This window comes from Hyalella azteca, unplaced genomic scaffold (genome assembly GCF_000764305.2).
Source record: "Hyalella azteca isolate HAZT.00-mixed unplaced genomic scaffold, Hazt_2.0.2 contig14472, whole genome shotgun sequence".
NCBI lineage: Eukaryota > Metazoa > Arthropoda > Malacostraca > Amphipoda > Hyalellidae > Hyalella > Hyalella azteca.
In genome coordinates this window covers 41,373-66,191 of record NW_025944354.1, presented here as the reverse complement: position 1 = coordinate 66,191, position 24,819 = coordinate 41,373, and the positions used below count along the sequence as shown (strand labels likewise).

The 24,819-nt window shown below is 37.7% G+C and overlaps 1 protein-coding gene across 4 annotated transcripts in view; it reads right to left on the bottom strand.

Annotated features, from left to right (window-relative positions):
* Nucleotides 1-18,210, bottom strand: part of LOC108679164 (protein amalgam) — a 137,087-nt gene extending 118,877 nt beyond the window's left edge. For 3 of the 4 annotated variants that reach the window (XM_018167751.2, XM_018167752.2, XM_047884071.1), the window contains exon 1: nucleotides 17,879-18,209. In XM_018167751.2, coding sequence (XP_018023240.1) covers nucleotides 17,879-17,927 — 49 coding nt within the window. In that variant the 5' untranslated portion in view covers nucleotides 17,928-18,209. Of the gene's footprint in view, nucleotides 1-17,878 lie in introns of all 4 variants that reach the window. The other variant, XM_047884070.1, reaches the window with a different exon arrangement.
* Nucleotides 18,211-24,819: the final 6,609 nt, after the last annotated feature.

The window sequence follows — 24,819 nt, the reverse complement described above, 5'->3', positions numbered from 1 at the left end:
AAATATAGAAAACATTCACACATTTTGAAATTTTGCTCTTCTGTCAGAATTTTTCTCACCGAATGCGCAAATGGTCACCACAAGTAATAAACCATTCAGTAGTAAATATTGACAACGAATGCCAATGTAGTCACCACAAGAAATACACCATTCAGTGGGAAATATTGGCAACGATTGCCAATATAGTCACCACAAGAAATACACCATTCAGTGGGAAACTTCGTTGATTGCTGCTACGAGCGAGACAATGACGCACTACAGGGCCGTGATTTACGACCCATGTACCCAGTCATGAAGCCAGGCCACATCTCCCCATCTGCCAGAACAGTCATCGAGTCTCAAGACCAAGCTGCACTTCGCCCATCTGTCAGGGCAGTCGGAACAGTCGCTGAGTCATAAGGCCAGGCCACATCTCGTCTATCTGCCTGGACAGTCGGAACAGTCGCTGAGTCATGAGGCCAGGCCACATCTCGCCCATCTGCCTGACAGTCGGAACAGTCGCTGAGTCATAAGGCCAGGCCACATCTCGTCCATCTGTCATGACAGTCGGAACAGTCCCTGAGTCATGAGGCCAGGCCACATCTCGTCCATCTGCCAGGACAGTCGGAGCTGTCGCCGACTCATCGGGTTCCCCTCCTCTCATTGCCTCCCAATTCGTTCTATGGATAATTTCCCGGTGCATCTCCCAAAATGCGCGAGAATTGCCACAACCGCAAAACCGTGGCAAGAAATCACGGAGTTAGCAGGCAGTCAATCCATTGCAGGCTGCGGTCGGTTTGAAGTTGATTATCGGCATCTGAATAACAGCAACTCACCAATACATGCCAGAAAATTTCTATATGTTAGCGCTTGAGATACAATTCAAACAGCCGAAAAATTTCGCAGTAATTAATTGATGGCAGTGTCTAAGTATATACCATGATTTTGGTTTAAACATAATGAAAAATAGAATACGACATCGGATACACCAGGAGTATAATTAAGTAAGGAAATGGTAGACAAAATTTCCCAAACTTTCTTGATGAAATTACCAAATCTGAAGACGCTTTCATCCAAATCTTGAATGGACGACGTGGAGCAGTTAAATTTTGATCAAAATATAAAAAAATTGTAACATAAATCAGGGAATCTCAACATCATTACCCCTAAGAAAATTTCACTTTCATCTTCGTCACCTCTAATATTCACAACCAATTAAATTCACGTCCGATGCAAATACCTTAGATATTCAGGTATTGGAAGTTATTCTAACGAGTGAAATCACGTAACAGGTTCGTCAGTGAAATTAGATGACATCAGTACGTTATCAAATTTCAACTACAGTACACTTTCAAGTCACATAAGCAAGAGTTACACACAGAAATCCACACACTTCCATTCACATTATCATATACGCGCCTAACAGTCGGCGAGCATCAGTGGATTTCCAGCAAATCACCAGCCGTCAGCAGCAACATGTAACATCGGCGAGCAGAAATCTCATAAGGCCAGCCAGCAGCTCCCCCACTTGACATCCTCCATCATATAGGGCGACTCGTGAGACCGCAGCTGACATCGCTTTGTTTCCAGGCAGCGCGCGTCCTGTAGTACCCACACGGCTGTTCTCTGTAGATCCTTTCCAGTGTGTCCTTCTATTCGCCGACAGAGTTGAGTGTTAAGATATTCGTTAATACGTAGGTGAGTTCACAGTCAAATCTGCTACGCTAAAAGAAAAATTTATGCTGATAATCTATACCCCCACTGTACAAAGGGGATTTTTGTGCGACAGTTAAATGCAAGATGGCACACTATAGCCTAACTAACGCTTAACTATTACCAGCCAAAGGTGAATGAAGAATTTTGATAGCTTAATTGAGCCTATCGCAACTCTATATTTGCGAACCATCTGAAACTGCATTTAGCTATACTCTTGCTCTATCACCCACCAATAAATATCTGTAAACAAATACATCAATTGAAAATAACTAAATAATACAAGAAATACGAATTTTATAACATGCAGTGAATGTCAAAATTTTCTGGTATCAGACATTTTACCATCCATGCAGAAAATTTTACGCGATGATTGTAAGTTGTATTTGTTGTCAACGTGTATGTGCTAAGTTCAGGTTTAAACCTGAAAAATGATAGAGGTGGCTAGCAAATCTATTAATTTGAGGCAAAACCACGACGCGAGAAAACAAATTGCTCAAAATTCCACAAACAATTGCATCTTTGATTCAGCCTAATTGTAAACAATCTATTTTTTGTAAGTTCATTAACTTAAAATGGAGAAATTAAGGTACAATACTCTTCATTAAAGAAATAAATTCGCTCCATTAAAAAATAAAAATAACTTCAACGATGAGGTTAGAGTCCTTCGACTCAAAATGTAATTTTTATTTCGGGACACGACACGTCTGATGGAAATTTTTCTTGAGTTTGCTGAACCAGCTGTTGCCGTTTTGCTGAGAAATGGGAAATAATTTTCCAAAAAATACAATCACGGACGTGAGCTGAGAGAACATGCGACTGACACTAAACTGATTAAGTCCAGTCCACCAGGCAGGGTAGCAGGTCAATGAAATTATCCGACACTGACTCGGATGATGCTAGAAAATTCCGGAGTTGCACCAAATTCGTCAAGAAAAATAAATAAATAAAAATAGAAAACTCTCCGTAAAAGCTCTCTTTCAATCGAGTTTAGATGTGATCACTTTCCAGTACAAAAAAAAAAAATCCAGTGCAAAGATGATAACCAGGAAAATCTTAAATGACCGTTGACCACTTAATCCCGTAAGTAGCTCGGAAGTGTTTCAATCTCCAATCACTTATTTTTTTCTCCACGGGTGATATATGACTACTGTGAAAGCAGTTTGAGCGTCGAGCGTAGACGCTAACATGTCTACATGGTTGAAAGTAAATAACGAGCCAGTCCAAAAATGTTTATATGCCGTTCCTGTCTAATATCAATAAAACTTTCTCTCGGGTGAAGCCACCTGGCGGATGACGTCATTGCAGGACATAAGCATAAACGCTGAATTTGCCTGCAAGTTTTAATTTAACCCTCTACCACAGTATGTCACTCTTCGGGAACATCATTTTCAAATTAAATTATACGTAAACTATTGAGTGTAGCAACCTGAAGACGTTTGCACGCAATAGAGAAGATTTTAAAGTTGTCGTACGTGGCGGCATCTATCACAGCAAGTCATTTTACGCTCACTAGAACGTATCCTTTTTGGGAAGTAGGCTTGTGACAATATTGCTCCGGTTACTCATGTCAGGCGAACACATATAATAACATTGATTCTGGTCGAAATATTAACGTTATAATGCTGATGATATAACAAGTTGAAGATATCATGCATTAGTGATTAAACGAACGTACGACATTCACATGCTTTATAGAGTTCATCGTTGTTGTTTGTTTTGCCCCGAATACAGAAGCGGTTTTGAAGTCATTGGATCTGAAACATATACAGCCGTTCGATTAGTCTGTATTATTGGTGAGCCAAGTAAAATCATCGACAGTTAATTCGAACTTATTCATTATTTCTAATACTGTAGTAAAATAAGCTACATTATAATTCTGCTCAAACCAACTAAAATTAAGTATTGATTGGCGGTGCGAGGAATACTTGAACACCAACACTACGTACGTAACGTCGATCTTAGATGATGGTGATTTTAAACTTTCCACAAGTTAAATGCTACTTTTCTGAAAAAATAGCAGAAATAAATGATATATAATAAATTAAGGTACACAAGTGACTTTTTATTAAGTCATGATGTAGAAAGTTAGTTAAATATCTTATTTTATATTCCTCCTATTTTGCCTTATCCGTCGTCAGTGCCGTGAGGCTCCCTCATGGAAGCGCTCAGATTTACGCGGTCACAGCAGCCTGAATTACGCGCACAGGCTGGCTAAGAGATCGCCTCGTGCTTGCGTGCTTTTGGGACAAGCCGGGACTTACACCATGCGCAGCGTTTTTTGAGTGGTACGCAGCGATTTATTTGAGTGTACAGAATATTAGGCACAGATTACCCCACTGCATGTGTTAATTTTCAAATACAATTTTCTATCATTCGATTGACTCGATCGACCATCGTTTGAATATTAATTAAAATCACTGTCTCTAAAGTTTATTTTGCTATATTCTACCGCGCAATTCTCAACTGATTACCCGGAGAAAATTAAGAGAAAATTACCCGAGTTAGCGATGCTGAAGCTGGAGCGAGCAGCGCCCTTGCTCATCATCTTGAAAGTACGGCGACCAAGACTTTTAGGAGAAATTGAGAATTCCAACCTAACTTGGGCAGGGCGGGGGTTGGGCCCTGCTCAAGGAACTATAGGCAAAGTCTAGAATGTCAAGAATGTTTTGGTTTTCGATATTTCCCTATGAGTTGGCCAGACGTACATTTTTTCGATAATCCGTGAGGTGTAACCTTATTTTGTCATATATGTTTCGTCTGTCATCAAAAAATAATCATGTGTGCGTGTGTAAGCCTGAGATTTGTCAAATTGGCAATGGCTAAAAAATGTGCCGCTGTTAGCAATTCATTTGTTTTGAAAAAAATACAATCAATTATATTATAGAACAAATGGACGAAATTAAAATTAAATTAGCTAGGAATGAGCCTCCAATTAAAAATAACGGGTGGCGGGTCATTACAAGCAGGCAGCTATAAGATTAAACTATGTAACGTTTTTTGGGGCCCAAACTCTGAAATGAATTGGGACATCTTAACAAATGTTGTCTTACATGTTGTCATACAAGCACAACAGAGTATGCAGACACATGTACTGTGCAACATTACTATCAGGTTTGTACTGTATTAAATAATGTATTAATGTACGTATTACGGTACTCAAGCAAAGTTATTCCTTTCAACTGGACGCTTGGAACTTACTTATTTGAACGCCATCAGCATCAATGTTGCAAAATTAATCATTCACACGCCATTTGTATTTTTAGACAGTAGAAAAAACGAGCAAATAATGTCGGTTAGATGTAGCGAAACCCTATTATTTCATCATTTATTTACATTACAAACATCCATTTTCTGCGGAACTTTATTTTAAATTTGGACGCTACAATATAGCGGGCAAGTATCTAAAAACATTCACGTATTTCACTTCCAACAATGTTGCTCTTTTCTCGAGTGCTCCAGCCAGCCGAGTTGAAAAAAACTTTTTATACCCAGATGAAAAACCGCGCGCACCCTCCCCAATGAGGTGGTGTTTCACTTTCCGAAACCCATTCTTTAATACCCGAGATTTGTCGGGGCATAGTATTTTACGCTTGATAACGCTTGAAAAATGTATTCTTGTAACAAGAGTTAATAAAAAGTCGCTGCACCATTCACAATGAAGTTGCTCTCTTCAAATACCATTCTTGAATACGAGTAAAAATCTTGTACCTAGATTGGACAAAAACTAGGTGAATCCTTTTCAATGAAGTTGCTATTTTCTAAAGCCATTCTTTCAATCGCGTGAGAAGTCTGCTTTTGGTTCTCGGGAATATAAAAACTCTGAAGTTAAAGGCAAGGGATAAAACGCTGCTCATTGGCAAGGGTTAAATTATATCAAGTAAAAGGTATGCCACACACAACGCATTAGCATCTCTGAAGCTCAGATGCACCGAACGCTTAAAGGAAAAAGTCAAGAGCCTCAATAAGCTCTTTTGACTAGAGATATACATTAAAAGTGCAACTTGTAAACGAAAGGCAAATAGCAGAATGTAGCGGCAATAAAAAGGTCAGTCTTCCTCCGTCATCAGCGTGTAGAGCGTAATACATTTCTGTAGTGGAAAATTATAGTTTGGTTATTTAAGGCCTAAGGAATAGAATGGCGGCTTCGATTGACTCATCGTACATCTTTGAGTGTATAGGTACTTCTCTGTACCTGAATTAATTAAGCACGGACCCAATTTCACAACCTGACGTAATCCACAGTTCACTGATAACTAAAATAATTGGACGCATTTTCGTGCTTATAATAAGAAGTACAAATAACTTAAGAAGTGAGGCAAATTTAGTTAATTTACTTAACGAAATATCCAATTAGTCTACTGCAAAACCAAATTTAGTGTCACGGATTTTCAAATCGAGTTAAAAAGAAACTCAGATTTCTTAGACGTGAGCTACATTTCTCTACGAGAAAAAATGTGATCACATTCTTTCGTGTACACACTGCAAGCAAAATGGGGTGATAAAGAGCGACACGATGCATTCCAATACCGCCCAATGTCTACCACAAATCCTTTGGAAAATACGTCGAGGGGCTCATCGAAGTTTAGCATTCACATGCAAGACCCGAGGATTTCGCTGGCCCAGGCTTCAGACTGATACAAGAAAATAAAAGAATCCATTGGGGAGGCCGAAGAAAATGGGATTTGGCTATGCGCGGAGGTCACCGAGTTGACAGAGGGTTTTGAAGTTCCTACACCCAGCAAAAAATCGAGAGAAATACCGAGGCAGACTGCTGAGGTCGCGGTGCATTTGGCCGTTCAATTTCCATACAAGGTTAACGAAGAAAGAAGATGATATTTAACAACTTAACCCAACTTATCATAACCAGTATAGTTATGATGATTGCTTTCTTGAAAACACAAGACGCCAAATTATTTGTGAAATCTTATTCAAAACAATTAGGAAAAATTTATATATATAATCAAAAAGAATGAAGAAATTATGTGATCCTCAACATCCTTGACAATCAAACCAAATGAAACCGTAGTCAATATTGATAGCTTCAACTGTTTGTGAAGTTTTAAACACAATTTTCCAAACTTATTGATGGGTTTACTGAGAAACAAATAGCAAATTGTCAGAATAAATTTCAAGTCAGGCAACAGTCATAAACGTCAGTGAGTGAATTTAAAACCACATGATTGACTAAGTAAATTCCCAAAACAAGTCCAAAAATCGAAATAATTTACATCAAAACGGAAAAGCGGGACAGATCCAGTATTCAGCAGATAATTAAGATATACACAATACAACAAAAACAGACTGCGTAAGTTTACTGCCTCAAAATTCCATTTGAAATTCTCGGCATTTCTAGCTGGAGAGAATTTGCGACAATTTATAAAGAATTTCACAGCTAAGTTGCGCATTTCATTTCCATCGCACAGAAAATACGATGCAATTAGACGGCGATGACGCCTAGGAGACGCCTCCCAGTTTGAATTAAGAGGCGTTTATTCCTTTATCTTGCAGCAGAGGCTCCATCATAAACAACAGTCTATGGCGGGAGGAATTTATTGAACAGGTTCGGCGAGACGGCAAGCGAGATGCTCAACCAACCGGTCGATGCAAACTCACAGCCAACCACCATCTACCCGGTTACCGTAGCTTCAACTTGTCACAAATTCAATTAAATGTTTGCATAGAACAACTCATTTGCAAATTTGGTGAATGAACATATGTTCTATTAATTTCCACCGTTTTGGGGTTCCGAAACAGTATATTCATCATATTATCTTTTTTGGATATGTATAACTCGTTGTTATCAAGCTCGTTGGTGGTGGTTAAAAACTGCATGGAAACAACCATCTTTTCACCTGGTCTCTGCAGATGCCCATAGAATAATCATCCCAAAACCCCTATCGTACGTATGAACTTCAACACTGGACTAGCTAAATAGACCAGCTTCATTAAAGAGGCCCCTGAACTATAACCTTCCATGAACCATTTTTTATTAACCAAATTTTTTTCATCCACACAAGTCTATAATTTATAGAGCATCCAATATGATGTTCTAATATGGCCCCAGCAGGCATCTGACGTTGAAACAACGTTGATTATTGGTTGATTTCAGGTTGAAATGTTGAACAACCAAAATTAAACGTCATATCAACGTCGAAATCTGACCAACACTAGAAGGGACGTAAAACAACCTTATTCCAATGTTGAAATAACGTCGATATTGGTACGTTGAATTTATCCTAATTTTTAAACGTTGAATCAATGTTGATATCAGGTTGAGATGCTGAACAACCCAAATTAAACGTCTGATCACCGTCGAAATCTGATCAAAACTAGAACGGATGTAAAACAATCTTATTTCAACGTGGAAATAACGTCGATATTGGTACGTTGATTGTTTACTAATTTTTAAACGTTGAATCAATGTTGATTTCAGGTTGAAGTGCTGTTAAACGTTCAATCAATGTTGATTTTAGGTTGAAATGCTGAACAACCAAAATTAAACGTCCGATCAACGTTGAAATCTGACTAAAAGTAGAAAGGACGGAAAACAACCTTATTTCAACGTTGAAAAATGGTCGATATCGGTACGTTGTATGTTTAGATATTTACCAGCATGGAACTAATGTTATCACACCAACATTGAATGAAATACATATATATAAGTGTACGATTAATGATCAGAGAATGCAGTTCAATTTTCAAGGAGTCAAACAATTCTTTAGCTTATTTCTACTGCTCATGCACGTGAGCTGTCGTGGTCAAGGTTGCTAAGGCGTCGCGCGGTCTCCAGCGATCCCGGGTTCGAATCCTGCCACGGACGAAAAACAGGTTGGTTCTTCAACGTTGATTCAATCAGAGAATTTGACGTTGCAGCAATGTCGTAGTAGTAACATTGATTCAATGTTGCATTGTAACGTCAGTACGACGTCTCATGAGAGACGTTGCTTCAATTTTCATTCTAAACCTATTTTAACCCCGATCTCAATGTCGTAATGCGTAGTTGTTTCAACGTCGATTCAACTATAGAATTCAACGTTGCAGCAACGTCGTAGTAGCAACTTCGATTCAACGCCGCATTGTAACGTCAGTACGACGTTGCATGAAAGATGTTGCTTCAATTTTCATTCTAAACCTCCTTTCACCCCGATCTCAATGTCGTAATGTGTAGTTGATTCAACGTCGATTTAACCATAAAATTCAACGTTGCAGCAACGTCGTAGTAGCAACATTGATTCAACGTTGAATTGTAACGTCAGTACGACGTTGCATGAAAGATGTTGCTTCAATTTTCATTCTAAACCTCATTTCACCCAGATCTCAATGTCGTAATGCGAAGTTGATTCAACGTTGATTCAACCACCGAATGCCTGCTGGGGCCTTAGCGCATGAGCTAAATCATACGGAGATATTCAGCGCAATTGAATGCACGAATAGATATTTGGATGGATCGACATGAAACAAAGTTTTGGCTGTTGAAGCATGAAGCGTGTAAAATTTTGCAATCGCAATTATTTAAAAAATAAAACGGTAATTGAAAATGCAAGGATCAATTGAATCTATACAATAACTTCGAAGCTATCATCTTTTGGAAAAATCATTCATCGTGAGCTTTCGAAGGATAGCCTGCATAATTATTATTTTTTAGTAGCATCAGTTTTGGACTAATGCTTGACGAGTTTGAACACTCAACCATAATACGAATCATTCTTGTGGAATCCATAAATTCAATTTTTTACTGAAGAAATACTAATTCGTACTCTGGACTCTTTACATATAAACAGCAATTGTCCATTCCGAATTACGTTGCTAACGCCACAGCTAAATTCTTACTTCTAAGTAGTATCATTACAACCCGATTAAGAAGCTAATATGGTTTACAGCAAGCGCGGGCAAGCACATTTGAAGAAAATAATTCCGATTTACAGGATCCCTTTAGGCCGGTCCAAGAAATGGGCGCAACTGCGGTTGCTAAATCAAATCAGCCGGGTAATTAGTGGACAAAAGGAAGGTGGGTCGTAATTTCGCAAGAGATAATTGGATACCCTAACACAGAGGGAAAAAAGCAAGCAAAGTGACAATTATCTTAATTGTGAGTGCGGCGGACACCAGATGCTTTCCGAACAGACGGCTGCTCGACCGCAATAAAATACGCTGGACATGGGAACTCGTCTTGTTCTCGTCCTGTGACTCATGGCACGCAAACTTTTCGATTATTGGAGCCTCGTGCTCTGATGGCAGTCGAGCGGTAAAATCATTTAATGCAACATACGACGTAGTTTACTTTTCCTAAAAGCAATAGAGCTTCCCAATCGAAGTATAGTTTACTTTTCCTAATAGCAATAGAGCTTCCCAAGCTCGACGTAAACAATCAGCGAACAATGTGGAAGATTCAATTTAGTCAAATAGCTTTTTCACTTATATTACAGATATCGGTTTGTAAAAAAAGTCTACTAAATCAATCATTTTGGTAGGTACCGTACCGTTTGTTGATATGGTATTCGGTAGTAAAATAGTTGTCATAATGCAACGATAAAAATTTAGTTTCCGATTAGTTAAATTTCCTATGTCCCTCAAAGTGAGCAAGCAACTTTCGAAATTTTGAGGTTTTGGCCCCTCCCGTGCCAAAACCTCAAAACCTGTCTATAATTTTTAAAGAAACACTTCAATTGGTACCTATCTATAATTTTATAAGCGCAACAACACACAAACGTTAAATAAGAAACACGCTGAGTATATAATCCGATCAGATGAAAAAGAAATTTGTTTTCGTCACTTGTCTTATTACTCCAAATCCAAAGCCGTATTCCGTTCCACAGATTTTGTAATGATTTCAAAGGAAAAGAAAAATGGATGTTTTCGTACAAAGAGAAAAATAACACTGGAACTTCGTATTTAAACGTATGTCACCCCTCTTCACACTCTAAAACTATCCTGTAGGTTCATAATGAACAATCTTAGAATAATGCACAGAACTCCATGACTGTAACTAATCTCATTCGAAACGAAGTTTAATTTTATTCTTCAAACATCGTCCAAGATTGGTCTGTTACAGCCCATCAAGAACGTTTTATATGAATTGCCTTGCCTGTCTAGTGAAACTGAGCCCCCATTTTTCAGGGCAATTTCAGCACTTTGAGCGATCAATACAGAACGAGTCATGCACCACAGCAGTCGTTGAAAGAGTTGCTATACCAACTACTGTGTGTATGTCTGCGATCATCGATTCATACCTCAAGTCGAGTACATTATTGCACGGTGGGTTCAGCACTTCTGAATATTACTCATGCCATCCCTCACTCACGCTACTGTCATGAATAAAACATGCTGCAGGGCTTAGCAGCGCGTGTGCCACTTCGTCGCCTGAAGCCGTGCATGCAGCGACGACAGCTCAGCAATTTGGCTGTGGCGATCAATGGATAGTTAGAACACTTTTCAACGAAAATTATTCCAATTCTAATAATTAATTATAATTCAAATATGGGCAACGAGTTTACCAAAGCGGAAGTGGAATATTTAACTGGCTGCAGTGGAAAGGAAGAAGCTTATCAGATTTAATTCAGAGTTGCACTGAACTAAGATATGTTCAGAAGCGAATGATTCTATCATTCGTTTGACTTTATTTAAGTTACCCTACTGTCTCGACTACAATTATTCGATAGCCATTAACGCTGACAGAGCACCACGCCAGCAAAGGAAGCCACCATAAGTGCCAATATTGCAAAAAAATATAAACTATCTCAGTCACGCCAAAAAATAATATATAGCTTTGTAAAACTTTCCATAATTAAAATTGATTACCTTTAGAATAATTGTGAACGGTTTACAGATATTCAGCACAATATCCACACCAAAGTTCGTTACTACTTCTGTATATAGTGTGTTGTTCATGAAGAACTGTAGATCTCACTATACAAGGATAGCGCTATATTAATTATCCATGTGTAAAAATAGGAAAAGCTAAAACCTAAATTTAAAAGTACGAGTTTGCTCTAAAAGAGTTCTCCTGAAAAACACCAAATATCAGTAATTAATTTTATCTCCATTCGATAAAAAAGATCAACAAAGCGCAACAACAATAAACAATATATACTCAATCATTTGGGTTTAACCGAAAACATCATCAGCCGAAATTCAAGAAATTCACTCAAACGAGCCACGTCGCGTCTTTCTTCTCGTAGGAGTTTGTTCGCAGCTGATCATCTTCTCGAGACCGTTTCTATACACAGCCACGTACAACAGTAACACGGACGCAAAGAACCGCACTATAAATGAATGGCCTCAAAAAAACTTAACAATACTGCTCCCGAAAGCAGAACATAAGCGAAGGAGCCCTTAGGGAAAAATAGCAATGGTATTAGGGTCTTTGCTGGCCGGCTGCCGATGGGCAGAAACACAAAGAAGAAACGGTCTCAAAAACAACAAGACTATCAGGGGAAATTAATGAAAATACAAGTGGATTTTACGTTGAAGAATGTAATTACATTCCTTGAAGAATGTAATTACAACGTATTGCATGGTGTATAAAGTTCCGCTGAAAGGTGATTGACAGCATGACCGTAAATAAGGCAAAGCAATTTCCAAAAATAAACATCTTGGAAAGTTATATAAATGGCATGACATGCAGATAACATATTCCATACATACAATGGAACATTTAATTCCAACACGGTGCAGTCGTTCATTGCAAGAGGGCATGACATAACGGACGTAATGCCCAGGCTGTGGCGTGTAGTGATGCCTGCCCTACTGGCGCTGTTTTTGCACTTGGCTATTATTAGCGATGTTATTGGGGTTTACGAGCCTCGTAGTTGTTGTGGGGCACGCGGAATGCACGCAACGACAGGAACGTCTCACAGAACATCAGGAATAGTTTCACCCAACTAGGATTTGCGCCGGCAGTTTAGAGGCGTGTGGAATTCTTCTTCGACGTGTTTTCAGTTTAAAGAATAATTTTTCACATTCTTTCTGTCTTTAATAAAGAATAAATGATCGTTACAGTTGACGATGATTCCGACATGTGCATTTTTCACGAATATGAAAGTAACAATCGGAATAGCTCTTAAATGTACGTATTAAGGATCTCCGATTACAAGAAAATCCAAGAAATTCTACCAAGTAATCTGAAGCATGAAAAATTGACGCTAAAGCATTGTGAGCAATTTAGTTCACGTCCCGCGAGCATTACAATAGCTTGAAAATGTTCCTCAGGTGTCGGAACAGAACGGCAATAAAGCTGTCAGTTGCCCAGCAAAAAACTCATTCAGAACACTTGAACTTTGACTCAAGCCGGACTCTTATCAGGGGTAAACATTAGCTTGCTTTTTGCCGAGCATCTCGCTGCTGCCACTCAGGGTGCCAGACGTCAAACAACAGCTAACATAATCTTCCACACGTGATATCGCGTATTGAACTTACGCTCTCATTTGCTAATGCCAAGATTACCACTAATTGCCGGGATATGAGATAGCTTTAAGCGCTTTCTGTAAATTTATAGCCGAGTCTATGCTCTGAATGTAAACTGAATGCCTGATGTAATCTGATTGGAATTTTAATTGAAAGAACATGGAATTTGTGATGGAGATCTGCACATTTCTGTTTAAATTGTTGATTTCAATTCACAACAGTGAAATGTGTTTGTATATATGAGGAGAGTAGACGAGCCGTAATAATATTTTGAAATAGTAATAGTACATGGAAGGAAGGAAATGAGAAGAAAAAAAGAGCAGAAATTTGAGTTTGATTACCGTACATAGCCCGTGGAATAGAAACTGATTCTAGAGACGAACGAAGTACAGTGTTGACAATATCCCCTTAGAAGTTTTTATTATTATTTAGTATGTTCATTACAATACGTCCCGCGTGATGAAGGTATAAAAACGCTCAGAGGAAATGACTGCCGATATTCTTAAAAAAGTCAAACTTTAGAAAAAAAGTTTACATTACTTTTCTGTAGATTCATTTTTTTTCGGGAAATAAATACTACGTTTATTATCTTATACCAGCGTTCTCAAAATAAATAAAAAACTTTAAAAGCTCATTCGGAACAAGGAATTTACTATTTCACCATAATATGAACAAATTTAAAGAGCGAGTTGTAGAAAAAAATCCTGTAAATGCAAGAGGTAAATGGCATGGGATTCGCCTAATTCGAAGTTGGGGAACAATGTGAAGGGGAAACGGTCTCGCGAGACTCGTTGCCGCAGCACACGTACAACGCCAGTCAATTCAAGCTGCTCGGTGTAATTATCACGAGTCCAAGTAACAGTCAGTAAACCATGACTCCTGCTTATCAAAGTCGTCTGAATATATTGTTAGAACCAGGCGTTCAGTGAACGGAGTTTCGCAACTCATTTGCACGCTGATAAAGAGAAAATTAGTAATTATAACTTCTTAAATCTCTACCAACCTTTGACAGAACAGTTTAAGATGGGACAGACAAAACATTGAAGGTTCACACACAACATTCACAACATTGAATAAACATGGCCGGAATTCATTCCATGCACGACTAGTTTCAAAAATATGATACCATTAAGCAGGTAAGTATTTGCAATCAGCCTTTGCATGGATGGCGCTATTTTTTACGAAACATAGGCCCTCGGATTGCATCATAGCAAGCAATAGTAACTCATCAGCTGTCTACGATCAATGTAAATTCATCAGATCATCAGGAAGAAATGACTATGCAAGGTAACCTACTACTGTGAATTTCAAGTTACATCAGGCGCCTCCGTGATAAAATCTTGAGGTTTGCAGAACGCGTATGTATGCAGTTTGTGTAACATTGTTCTAAACGAATAATGAAAGAATCCGGTGTAGTGAAGCCCTATCCTGATAGAGGGTTAAAAAATGAACCTCAGGCCCTCAGCTCCTACAATGATTGCCAATAAATGAAAGATTAAAAATTAAGAACGACGCGATGTTTTAAAAATTCACACCAAGCACCCGCTGATAGAATCTGCGTGCCGGCCAAGTTACAAAAACCCTCTACCTAACTCGCTCACCTCCCAGCGCGCACCGGCAGCCAGATGAGACGATGGACACACAACGTCGTATAGAAGAGATGCAGACGTAGCACCGAGAACTATAGAAATTGACGATGAGAGCTTCTAAGCCAGTGCTCTGTAGCTTGTTTGATTTTTAATGATCCGCTTATCTAAAGTTATGATTAGAAAGTTTTTTAGAATTTAATCAAAGAGATTATATAATTACACATTCCATCATGTATTTTAATTAAGCAAGTGTAGGAATAAAACAAATTACACGCAAGGTTAAGAAATATCAAAGAGTTCATGAAGTGTTTTTTGTATATATTTGCTTAGAGTTGCCGGAAATGTGCTAATTCAGTACGCGATTTTTCGTTTCAAATATACTGCAGTGCAAATAATTTTGCTATATTTTGACGTGAATTGCGTCATGACTCCGCCCTCCCCCCCTCCTTTTGACGTAAAACATCCGTTCCGTAAATTTGCGTTAAATATTTCATCAGGTAAGATTTCTGAGAGATTATTTTTGTACAGGCCGCAGATTATGAGGCAACTGCTAAGAAATTAACGTGGATGTAGGGATGCAATAGCCTTATTATCATGATTGCGGAGTCTTCCCGGAAACCTAGAAGGCAGGAGCGTTGTCTGGAGGAAGGTGTTAATCTGCGTTGCCGATAGAAGCAAACACACAAGAATGCACTGTAGGTCAGGTCACAGGCGTCTCCACCAAACTCATCATACCAGCAACCGGTGGCGTTGAAAGGTCCCTGCATCCTCATTTGTAATACTTTTCGAACGCTTCACTGATATCGGGTTTGCATGAACCTTGCTCAGTGCACTGCAACATACGGTAAAAATTATACGAATTTGCTATAAATAATGCATCACATCTCAACAATTCAAGTAAGTCTTCCCGCACTTCTTCATTCGACACGCAACGAAAACCCGAAAACGAACATTGTGCTTCCCACTTCTCCACCCTCTATACAAGATTAAAATATGCGTACCTACGCCTGCAATCCACTTCAGTGCGTTGCCCTCAATACTATGTAACGTACAGCATCCTCTTACATCTTGACTGTCAAAATCCCTTACCACGAAGATATATGCGCTACGTACACGCCAACAACTGGAAATATGCCAACAGACATAAACCAAGATCCACGGCGTATGCTTCACTACGACAGGTCGGCAGACTAGGCAAGTGAAGGCTCGGCTCAATACGAACACATCTGCATGGTGGTTTTACAAGAGTCGCTGCTTCGGCTTAGCAGCATACCAATCGAGCGCGTCGCGCAACACAACACGTGGGCAAAAAAAAATAAAATAAAAACGAATTCTCGCCCGGCAAACTGGAGCCCAATACCTAAAGGTGAGCCAAGACCGGTCTGCAGAGCTTGACTTGATCTAACTATGGACAGTCACAACATAAATCTTGGTAAATCTTCTTCTTGTATTTACATTATCATATGTGTAATTTAGATGTATAGAATGAACTTCAAAAACGTTATAGTCGTACATTACATAAAAATTAAACAGTACCGATGAGATAGTCCAAGCACGATTTACAAATCGTGTCTGAGGACAGTCACCTCACCCTTAATAATATAAGAGCAACAAATTAGCTGAGAACAGCTCATAGTACACGGAATATACAGCATGTGTCATCAATCACGATGAAGTTTGCACTTAGCGGCTATCAAGTGAAGTGCAATCGATTTGTACAGCCCAAAAGAGGAAAGAAAGCTCGATGAACACGAGTTTAGAAGCTCCACGGAACACATTTGATGGATTGTACACTCTTAATGAACGCTATTAGAAATGAGCTGTTACTAAAACAGCTTTAAAGAAATAGTGTCACTATAAATCTACAATAATACTTGGATGATAACTTCAACCTTAATTCTTCAGTGTATAATACATCAACATCTGTTACCTAATGTCAGTGAAATAAGTAAAGATGGCAATAAATTTTCATGTGCTTTTATGTTTGGATTGTCAACATGTCACATGTGCTGACAGACTCAGGCTTAACTCAACCTCTATTAAATTCCATGATTTTTAAAACTATTGGCAAGTAAAATATTTGTTTGAAAACCACTTGAGTCTTGACTACTGCAAAGTAAGTGATTAGGTCCAGCTAGGTTCGGCATCGCCTTCATACGAGTAGTACGTACCTACATATATCCCTATACTCCAAGATCAATGCCAGTACGCATTGGAAGGGATGTCTATAGATATTATAAAAGTTTGGTTGAAGTAACTTGAAGACCAGAGCATGCTTTTTATTAATAATCTTCTTATTCGTTTTTAACAAAATTTCTTGTTGCCTGCTGGCGCCGGGAGATCAAAAAGTAGGTTTCCAAATGACATTTTAATAGATTGCGAATTTCGAAAATACAATTTTCATTATCAAGCAGGTGAAGGTTTTTCAACACTTGAAATTGAATTTTGGAAATGGCAGCAGTACATATCAATGGTACTATAGTGGATACAATTTAAAATAGGTTAGCTTTAAAATTACTCTGAAAATAATTTCAGCGTCCCGACGAATCCTGTAGTTTGGAGGTTGATAGCTGGAGACTCGCTCTTGATAAATAAAGATATAAGATATAATTTATAAAGATAAGATATTATAAAAAAACACTTGAATATTATTGGATTATTGGTAAGGAATTTATTCGAGCAAACTAACGTAGCAATATATTAAACTAAAGCAATTACTACCGGTACGTTTCTCTAATGCAGGTGACAGAGAAGCCGGCGATTGGCTTGACCAGCGGCTTTTCTGTCACAAATTCGAATTAGGTACCCGCAACCGTTGAAATTCGGATATTTTTTCCGCGTAAATCAGCAGAAAATCGATAAGTAGGAGTAGGTTACGTAAGAAATAACCGCAACGAAGGGTTAGACAAATTGTTAACAGCAAATTTTACGTTGCATCATTCCCAGTTTCAATCAAATTCTATTGATAACTTATAATACTTAACAAATCGAATTCAATGCAGATTAATTCATTGGATGACTCATTACACAATTCCTAAACACATTTGGATGATGTCTTTCAGAGACTTGAGTTCTGAAAGTTAAGGGGTAATCTTCATATCAGAAGATTGCCATTAATTCCATGTAAAGATGAATCAAAAATCATTGAAAGGATACAAGAAATCGAAAGTAAATTAAAACTAGATGCATACCTGCTCCAAGGACCAGAAGGAGGCTCAGCAACGCAGCGTAGCTCTTCATTTTTATCTGACACTTTTTCGATTATCAAGTATTAAAAAATCAGTATTCAAATTTCCTTAAGAAAAACTGGATTTGAGAGTAGAATGGCACAAAAATTTCAATAATTCCGTATAATTCCCAAAGCGTTACGAATTAAATAAAGTTGCAAACAATATATTTTAAATTTGGAATAATCAAAATAATCGTCAACACTAATCACAGTTCGGAGAGGCTAAACGTAGGGAACACACGCGACGATCTCATCACCTTACGCTCGCTACTCGCACACTGACTAAGGAGAAGCAGTGAAGCACAGTCACCGCGGCTGCCGAGGTCGCCAGTGACTAAGGCGGGGGCTTGAGCACACGTTCAATTTAGGACGGACGATCGAACGCAACTGAAACGGCTAAGGATAGCCTGTGACCTTGATAAAGCATATCTCTTTAAACAACCAAGCAGGCTTATAGAGAGCATAGCAGCAAGATGTTTATAAGTGAAATGAATTATCAGCATCGTCTTACAAGTCCTCATTTATAAGAGTGAACGTAATCATGAGAAGGATGACAAAAATATAAGATTGAGAAGTGACGTCATTGAAGTGACGCGGCAACATGGGCTGCAAATTGTTCACTTTGCTCCGAAGTTTTACTATAATCATAACTATGGGTTTCACAAGGATTCTAGACGACATAACATTGCATCACGAACGGTTGTAAATTAGCTGGAAATGTGCTATCTCTATAATTTTTGCGGTTATCTACTGACACCAACCTCCGTGTGTCGTGAATACGGATTCGCATGATGAGGTGCAGTTGGGAGCCTTAAGATACTTGTTTTCCTGTGTCATCAAAAAGTTTATAGTTTAAGTGTCATATTAATCAAAATCTGTCCGCTATAGTAAGGCCCTTCCTTCGAAGAAAAATTAACCGCATAAGATTTTGTAGATGAACGTATTCGAGATTTATTTGAAGCATTTTGTGTTGATTTAAAGAAAAATGATAAATATTCGGCGAAAACTTTGTTCAGTCAAATTATTTAAACACCCGAACTAAATGTTTCCATTGGATGGTAGTCATTTTGAGCGGGCCAAATATCTGTTGATTGATGTATGGAAAAGGAATAGGATTTCTTTTTAGCAATGATGAACATAATTGCAGGAGCAGCAAAATCTAATATTAAAAATCTCACCTAAGAACCATTAATTTTTACGCTTAATGTAACTAATGAAACACCAAGTGCCGACTCACCGTGAACGTTCAACAATTCTCGTGTAAATCCAAAAGCTCACCGTTTACATCCAACTACTCACCGTATGCATCCAACAGCTCATCTTTAACATCCAAAGTTTCCTATGTGCGCCCGGAGTTTCACGGTGCGCATCCTAAACCGTGCACTGACCTACACCATTTTTGAACGATCTTGCTAGAGCATCGTCAAAGATTGTCTTCTGGCCCCTCTTTATGTGAAAAAAATATAACTCGGTACTCACTGCAGTGAGTGACAAAGAGCGCATTTTCTCGTCGACGAAAACGTGAAATCACGGACAGATGGACAGCCGGACAGACAGACGGACATGACGAGCACAATAGCGCCTTTTTTCTATAAATGAGAAAATGCGCTAAAAATATCTTCTGCGACACCACCGACTTGTCATTGTTGCTAAAGATAGGGTGTGCCTCTATGCGTATGATTAAATATTGTTGTACACCGCGCCTTTCTCTATTGCATAGTATATGTACCGCGCCTTTCTCTCTGCACTTTCTGAGCGTGCAAGAATGAACGCAATTTAATTCATTTCATTCCAATAAAGTTTGACCGAATTACCTCATGTTCTGCGATCATCTGAAATTTGGGTTGCCCGTTGCTATTCATAGGTGTGATATGCATTGATATTGTAAATCTGATGGGTTCACTGATAAATTGGTTGATGGATTGAAGGACAGATTTACGCTGTCGAACCTATTAATTAAGATTGTGACCTTGTGACCTCAATTAACAGAAATAGAAACAGAGTCGTGAATTTGAGTAACCAATGCGGTGTAATTGAAGGTTCCGACACCTTGAACTTAATAATTTTCAGTCAGTTTAGGAATAACCACATCAATAATTAAAAATGCGATCTCACAAGAATTTGTTTAATTAAGAACCCGCGATATTTACATCTTGATTATTGTAACTTTATCATTTGACTATAATCGACTACGAATGTGGTATAAGCGTGAATGTCCATTTCCTATTTTGAGCTTAGGAGCATTTTAGACAATTGTTATACATGGGACATAAGTGAAATGTTGCTAATAAACTGGGTCAATTAATATTTACTTACCTAAAGTTCCACTTTATTTATTGATGATTTTATTCTTTATGGATGAATTATTTGTTCTTTATTTATGATGATTTAGTGCATCTTTACCCATTTGAAAATATTCGATTGTTCATCGATTGTTTTTGTATTTTTTCAGCTTACATTGTTAAGAATTTTTTGGTTACTAAATAACAAATTTTCAGTGTATAAATCTCACAACTAACTCGGCCGTATACAACTCAACACAACTGTGTAGATTCAACTTTAAATGTAGAAACATATAGTTTAGCAATTGAATTCTGCTTTATTCTAATGTTTAACAAAAACAATTATTTTGTCATCAAATTTTTAAATTGATTTCACTTATATTCATTGTTTAGGACTGGAAGTACAAGTGCGTCCACTCGCACATTAAGGTAGTAAACTAAATAAGCCTGCATCTGATAATACCATGGGATACTTCTAGGTAAAAAAAAACTTTTGCAAGTCTTTCAATTTTAAAAATAAGCGAATACTTTTCTCTAATTAAGTATTGTCAGTTGTCACAGTTATGCAATATAAGGAGATAAAGCTAAAAATGAATTCAAATTTTATCTTGGTCAACATATATACGACGCCAATCAGTTCCGACTGAGTCTCACCTATATGATTACATTATTTATAGCATATTACGTCAATTTTTGTATCAATTTTATCTCAAAATGAACTTGATTGGACAAAGATTTCATGTTTGCTATCATTCTCGCATTTACAGTAAACATGAGTGAACAGATTTGTTCTAGCCTCTCCAGAAAACTCCTATACCATCAGTTTGAGGGGCATGTGTCTTCGTAATAAGGATAATATTTTTTTAGTATTCACAAAGTTTTTCACATTGTATTTTATAAACGGATTATGAATAATGCGCATTCAGCAAATAATACGAGGATCTGCTGAAGAAAATAAGAAGAGAAACCTGCGCTAAAGAACTTATACTGCACTTATAAAAGCACCAAATGTTGAAAATAGCGTGAGGAATTGTAAATGGAGAAAAGAGCGTGATGAATTCTATCATTAATTAGTACGTTTCCAAATTTAATCGATGGGCATATAGATATGATACAAAACGACTGCAAAAATGCAAAATTTAACACTAAAACAGCAAAATCCTCTTAATTAAAGTCCGACTAGCAGCTTTATCAGATCTCACGAATTTGATTCCAAACTTCTATGTCGCGGATATTAAAAATAAAATATCCCTCAAATTCTTTTCCTTTTATCACCAAAAGCATAACTCGTTTAATCAGATTCCAGCATCTAGCTGAGCAAACGTGATTAATTCAATAAGTTTCCGTTTCAATAGAACGAATAATTTTCACGCTGTTGGGTACATGGCAAAATGGATAAAATATTTCCCCCGAGATTGGATGGAAATTTGTGGAATTTGTCGCTGCTGAATTTGCATGTTCTGGTGACAGGTGGAACGAGGTATGGAGGAGGAAGTGGACTGGTCATATTTATGGGAAAATGAATGACATTGTAAGGGGAGAAGCATGCAATAGGGAACCACATGAATAGATAAATATTTATTGAATATAGATGAATTATAGATGAATACTATATTTCATATGACGGACCGCTTGAATATTTGTGAAAAGGAATAGCTAAAAAATGTACATCCAATTATCAGCCATTTGTGATCAAAGAAAATGCCTGCTAAAAGTCAAAGATATAGAATAATTACGAGGGTAAACCCTCTTTATATATGGCGCAAAGTTAACAAGTAAATATGATGTACACAAATTTTTATGCTTTAAAATAATACTTGTAGGAGTGAGAGAGTCTGTCACCTAAGAAAAAATACAGGGAAAAATATTGGCAATGCTGTAAATTTTGAGCCTTGGTTTTTCTTCGTTTTATTACCGTTCATTTTATTACCCAATTACATAGACCAGAGCTTCGTGGAAATTTTCTTCGGGTGAATGCCTAAACTTAAATTAATGACAAAATTAAAGTTAAATTTCGGATAATTTCATTTTAAATTACAGTTTTTCTAAAAAGTGTGATAAAATTTAAGATTTATGTGACTCTTTCATGTCATACTTATATAAATCAAGTAAAACGGAGCCCATAGATAAAGAATTATATTATTTCTCGACGAAATCCTTCAAATTGCAGCATAATTCACAATCAGACGCAAATGCTCGATGAGACGAATGCTCATCCCAGCCTCAACGTTGGCTGGGTGAAAAACTTAGCTCACTCTTTATGGAAAAAACATAAAGAGATGACATTCATTACGTTCATCACGTGACGAAAATTTACCAGGAATTTAAAAGCAAAGACAATACCGACAAAATTCCCCATATCTTTATGAGAGAAAACGTTTCGGAGTCCAGCTCCATCGTCAGTTTCATACCACAAAGTTCAGTTCAGAAGAAGTTCAGTCCTAGAAACACAATTACAATCAATTAGTAAAGTAAAAACCCCTGTCATGTATTAAAACGCAAACGACAGCTTGCGTAGAACTTGAATTTTGGATTTAGCGGGATAGTCATTAATATCACGTGACAGAAGTTTGTGTTATTCACAAGGTTCACTATAGCGGGACACTCGCAGTGACCATCGCGTGACGGAAGTTTGTGTTGCTCATGAAGTTCACTATAGCGAGACAGTCGCAGTCACCATCACTTGAGGGAAGTCTGTGTTATTCATATAATGAAATCAGCAGAACTGTATTGAAAAACGTAACAAAATGTGTCTCTAATGTATGTTCTTGATACATTTAACAATTTGATCGAGGAGAAGGAGTTCTCTATGTCCTAAACGCAGGGGACGAAAGAAGGACAGAGCAGCAGTATCTTACTGCAGGGCAGGACGTGAGGGTATAGGACAGTTTCAGTATCCGGCACAAAGGACAGGCACCGAGGGTGGGGTTGGCAGGTCGTAAAGATCCTGGCGGGCTATTTGTGTTTTAAGGCCAAGCAAGGCAGTCCAGACATGCAGGGTATTTTTTCTGTTTGTTTTGTACCACGGCTCCTCGTGTGTACTACTTTTATCTTACTAATAGGATACATTCATAATAAACATCTATTATTCTTATTATTATTATATTAACGACGCTCATATTAATCTATTAATTTATGGGTAAAATTAATTTTGTGATTGCAACGCACTGAAATGTAACTTCAAACGCAACGCAATGAAATGTAACTTCAAACGTAATAATAAACACCCAAAACGTTTTCAGACCCAACATTTTTCGGCTCTATAAATAAGTAGGTACTTTTTACATGGGACTTTCGTTGCAGTTCTGCAGTGACAATTTTAACACAGAAATACATCTTTAGCTTAGCCACAATGACAACAAGCCCAGCCAATGATAAAATGTTTTCCCGTTGAAAATATTTTGCAGGATCAGAGCGAAACGATAGTTACTATTTCTAATACAATCGGGCTAAACTACAAAATTTGTTCTGCGTTGAGCTAGCAGAATCCAACTGTATATATGACTGAAATTAGGTGATAGCAGTAACGTTAATTTACTTCAAATCACAGAGTCAACAATTATTGATTAATTTCAATACCAAAGTTTCATCAGCAATACAGTGACAATGGCAGCGCTCGGGTCGCGTTCACGACGACCTCTGCAGAGCACCATCTCAAAGCATAAATTAAAAGGCTCTTCGAAAAGACATAAATGTTTGAAGGAACATGTGAATAGCTTAAGAACAAACGTTTCTTAACGTGCAGGAAAACCCGCATGTCTTCATCATTAATTTTATTGGTGGTGAAGTGTGCTGCGTGGACCAGATTGTCTTGTCGCTGGAATGATATTGGCACTGGCCCAAGCAATGAGGCTCCCCTCACGCCTGCTTCTCCCCTCAGCACACTGACGCGAAGGTACGACGAAGGCACGACGAAGGCATGAAATTATGATTTATTTTTAATTTTTTGACGCGAAAGCACGAAAGATTAGAAATAAATTAGGACGTCTCATAGAGCTCGTCTAAATTTGCACAAATATTCCTTTGATAATATTTTTCTAAGCCTTTGCTCCATCAAGGTTTAATTAAAATTAAACTTTAATTCTATCGAAATAGTTCCTTTATGTTCGTCAAACAAGATAGCCATGAATTTAAATCAGTATCAATAGTCTATAATTGTCTTGAACCATGGGAGAAAAAAGTTTATTTTTCATTCTCAAAGAATGAGAAAAATCATTTGGTCACTTTTAATTATTGTCAAACCCGAGCATTGATGAAAGTTCAGCATTCCAATACCATATGGTGTCGGCTTGAAGCTTTAGATTGGCAGAAGTTGCCTTGTTTTTCCCAGACCAATACTGTACTCAAGTGAATTGTGTATATAATTTAAGTTACTAAGTGATCAATTCGATTTAAAATGCATTAAATCAAAATTTAAGTGATAATTTATTTTCAAAATGCGATAAACTTCACGCGAGTTACCAGTCACTTTACCAACCAAACTTTACGATAAAAGTTTGATGACGCATCAAAAGTTTGATAACGAAGAGCACACGAATCAATTTAAATTCAATAGTTTAATGATAACAATATTTAGGCTCGTTTTTTTTACTGAAATTAGTTTGAAATACGTTTGCTTGAC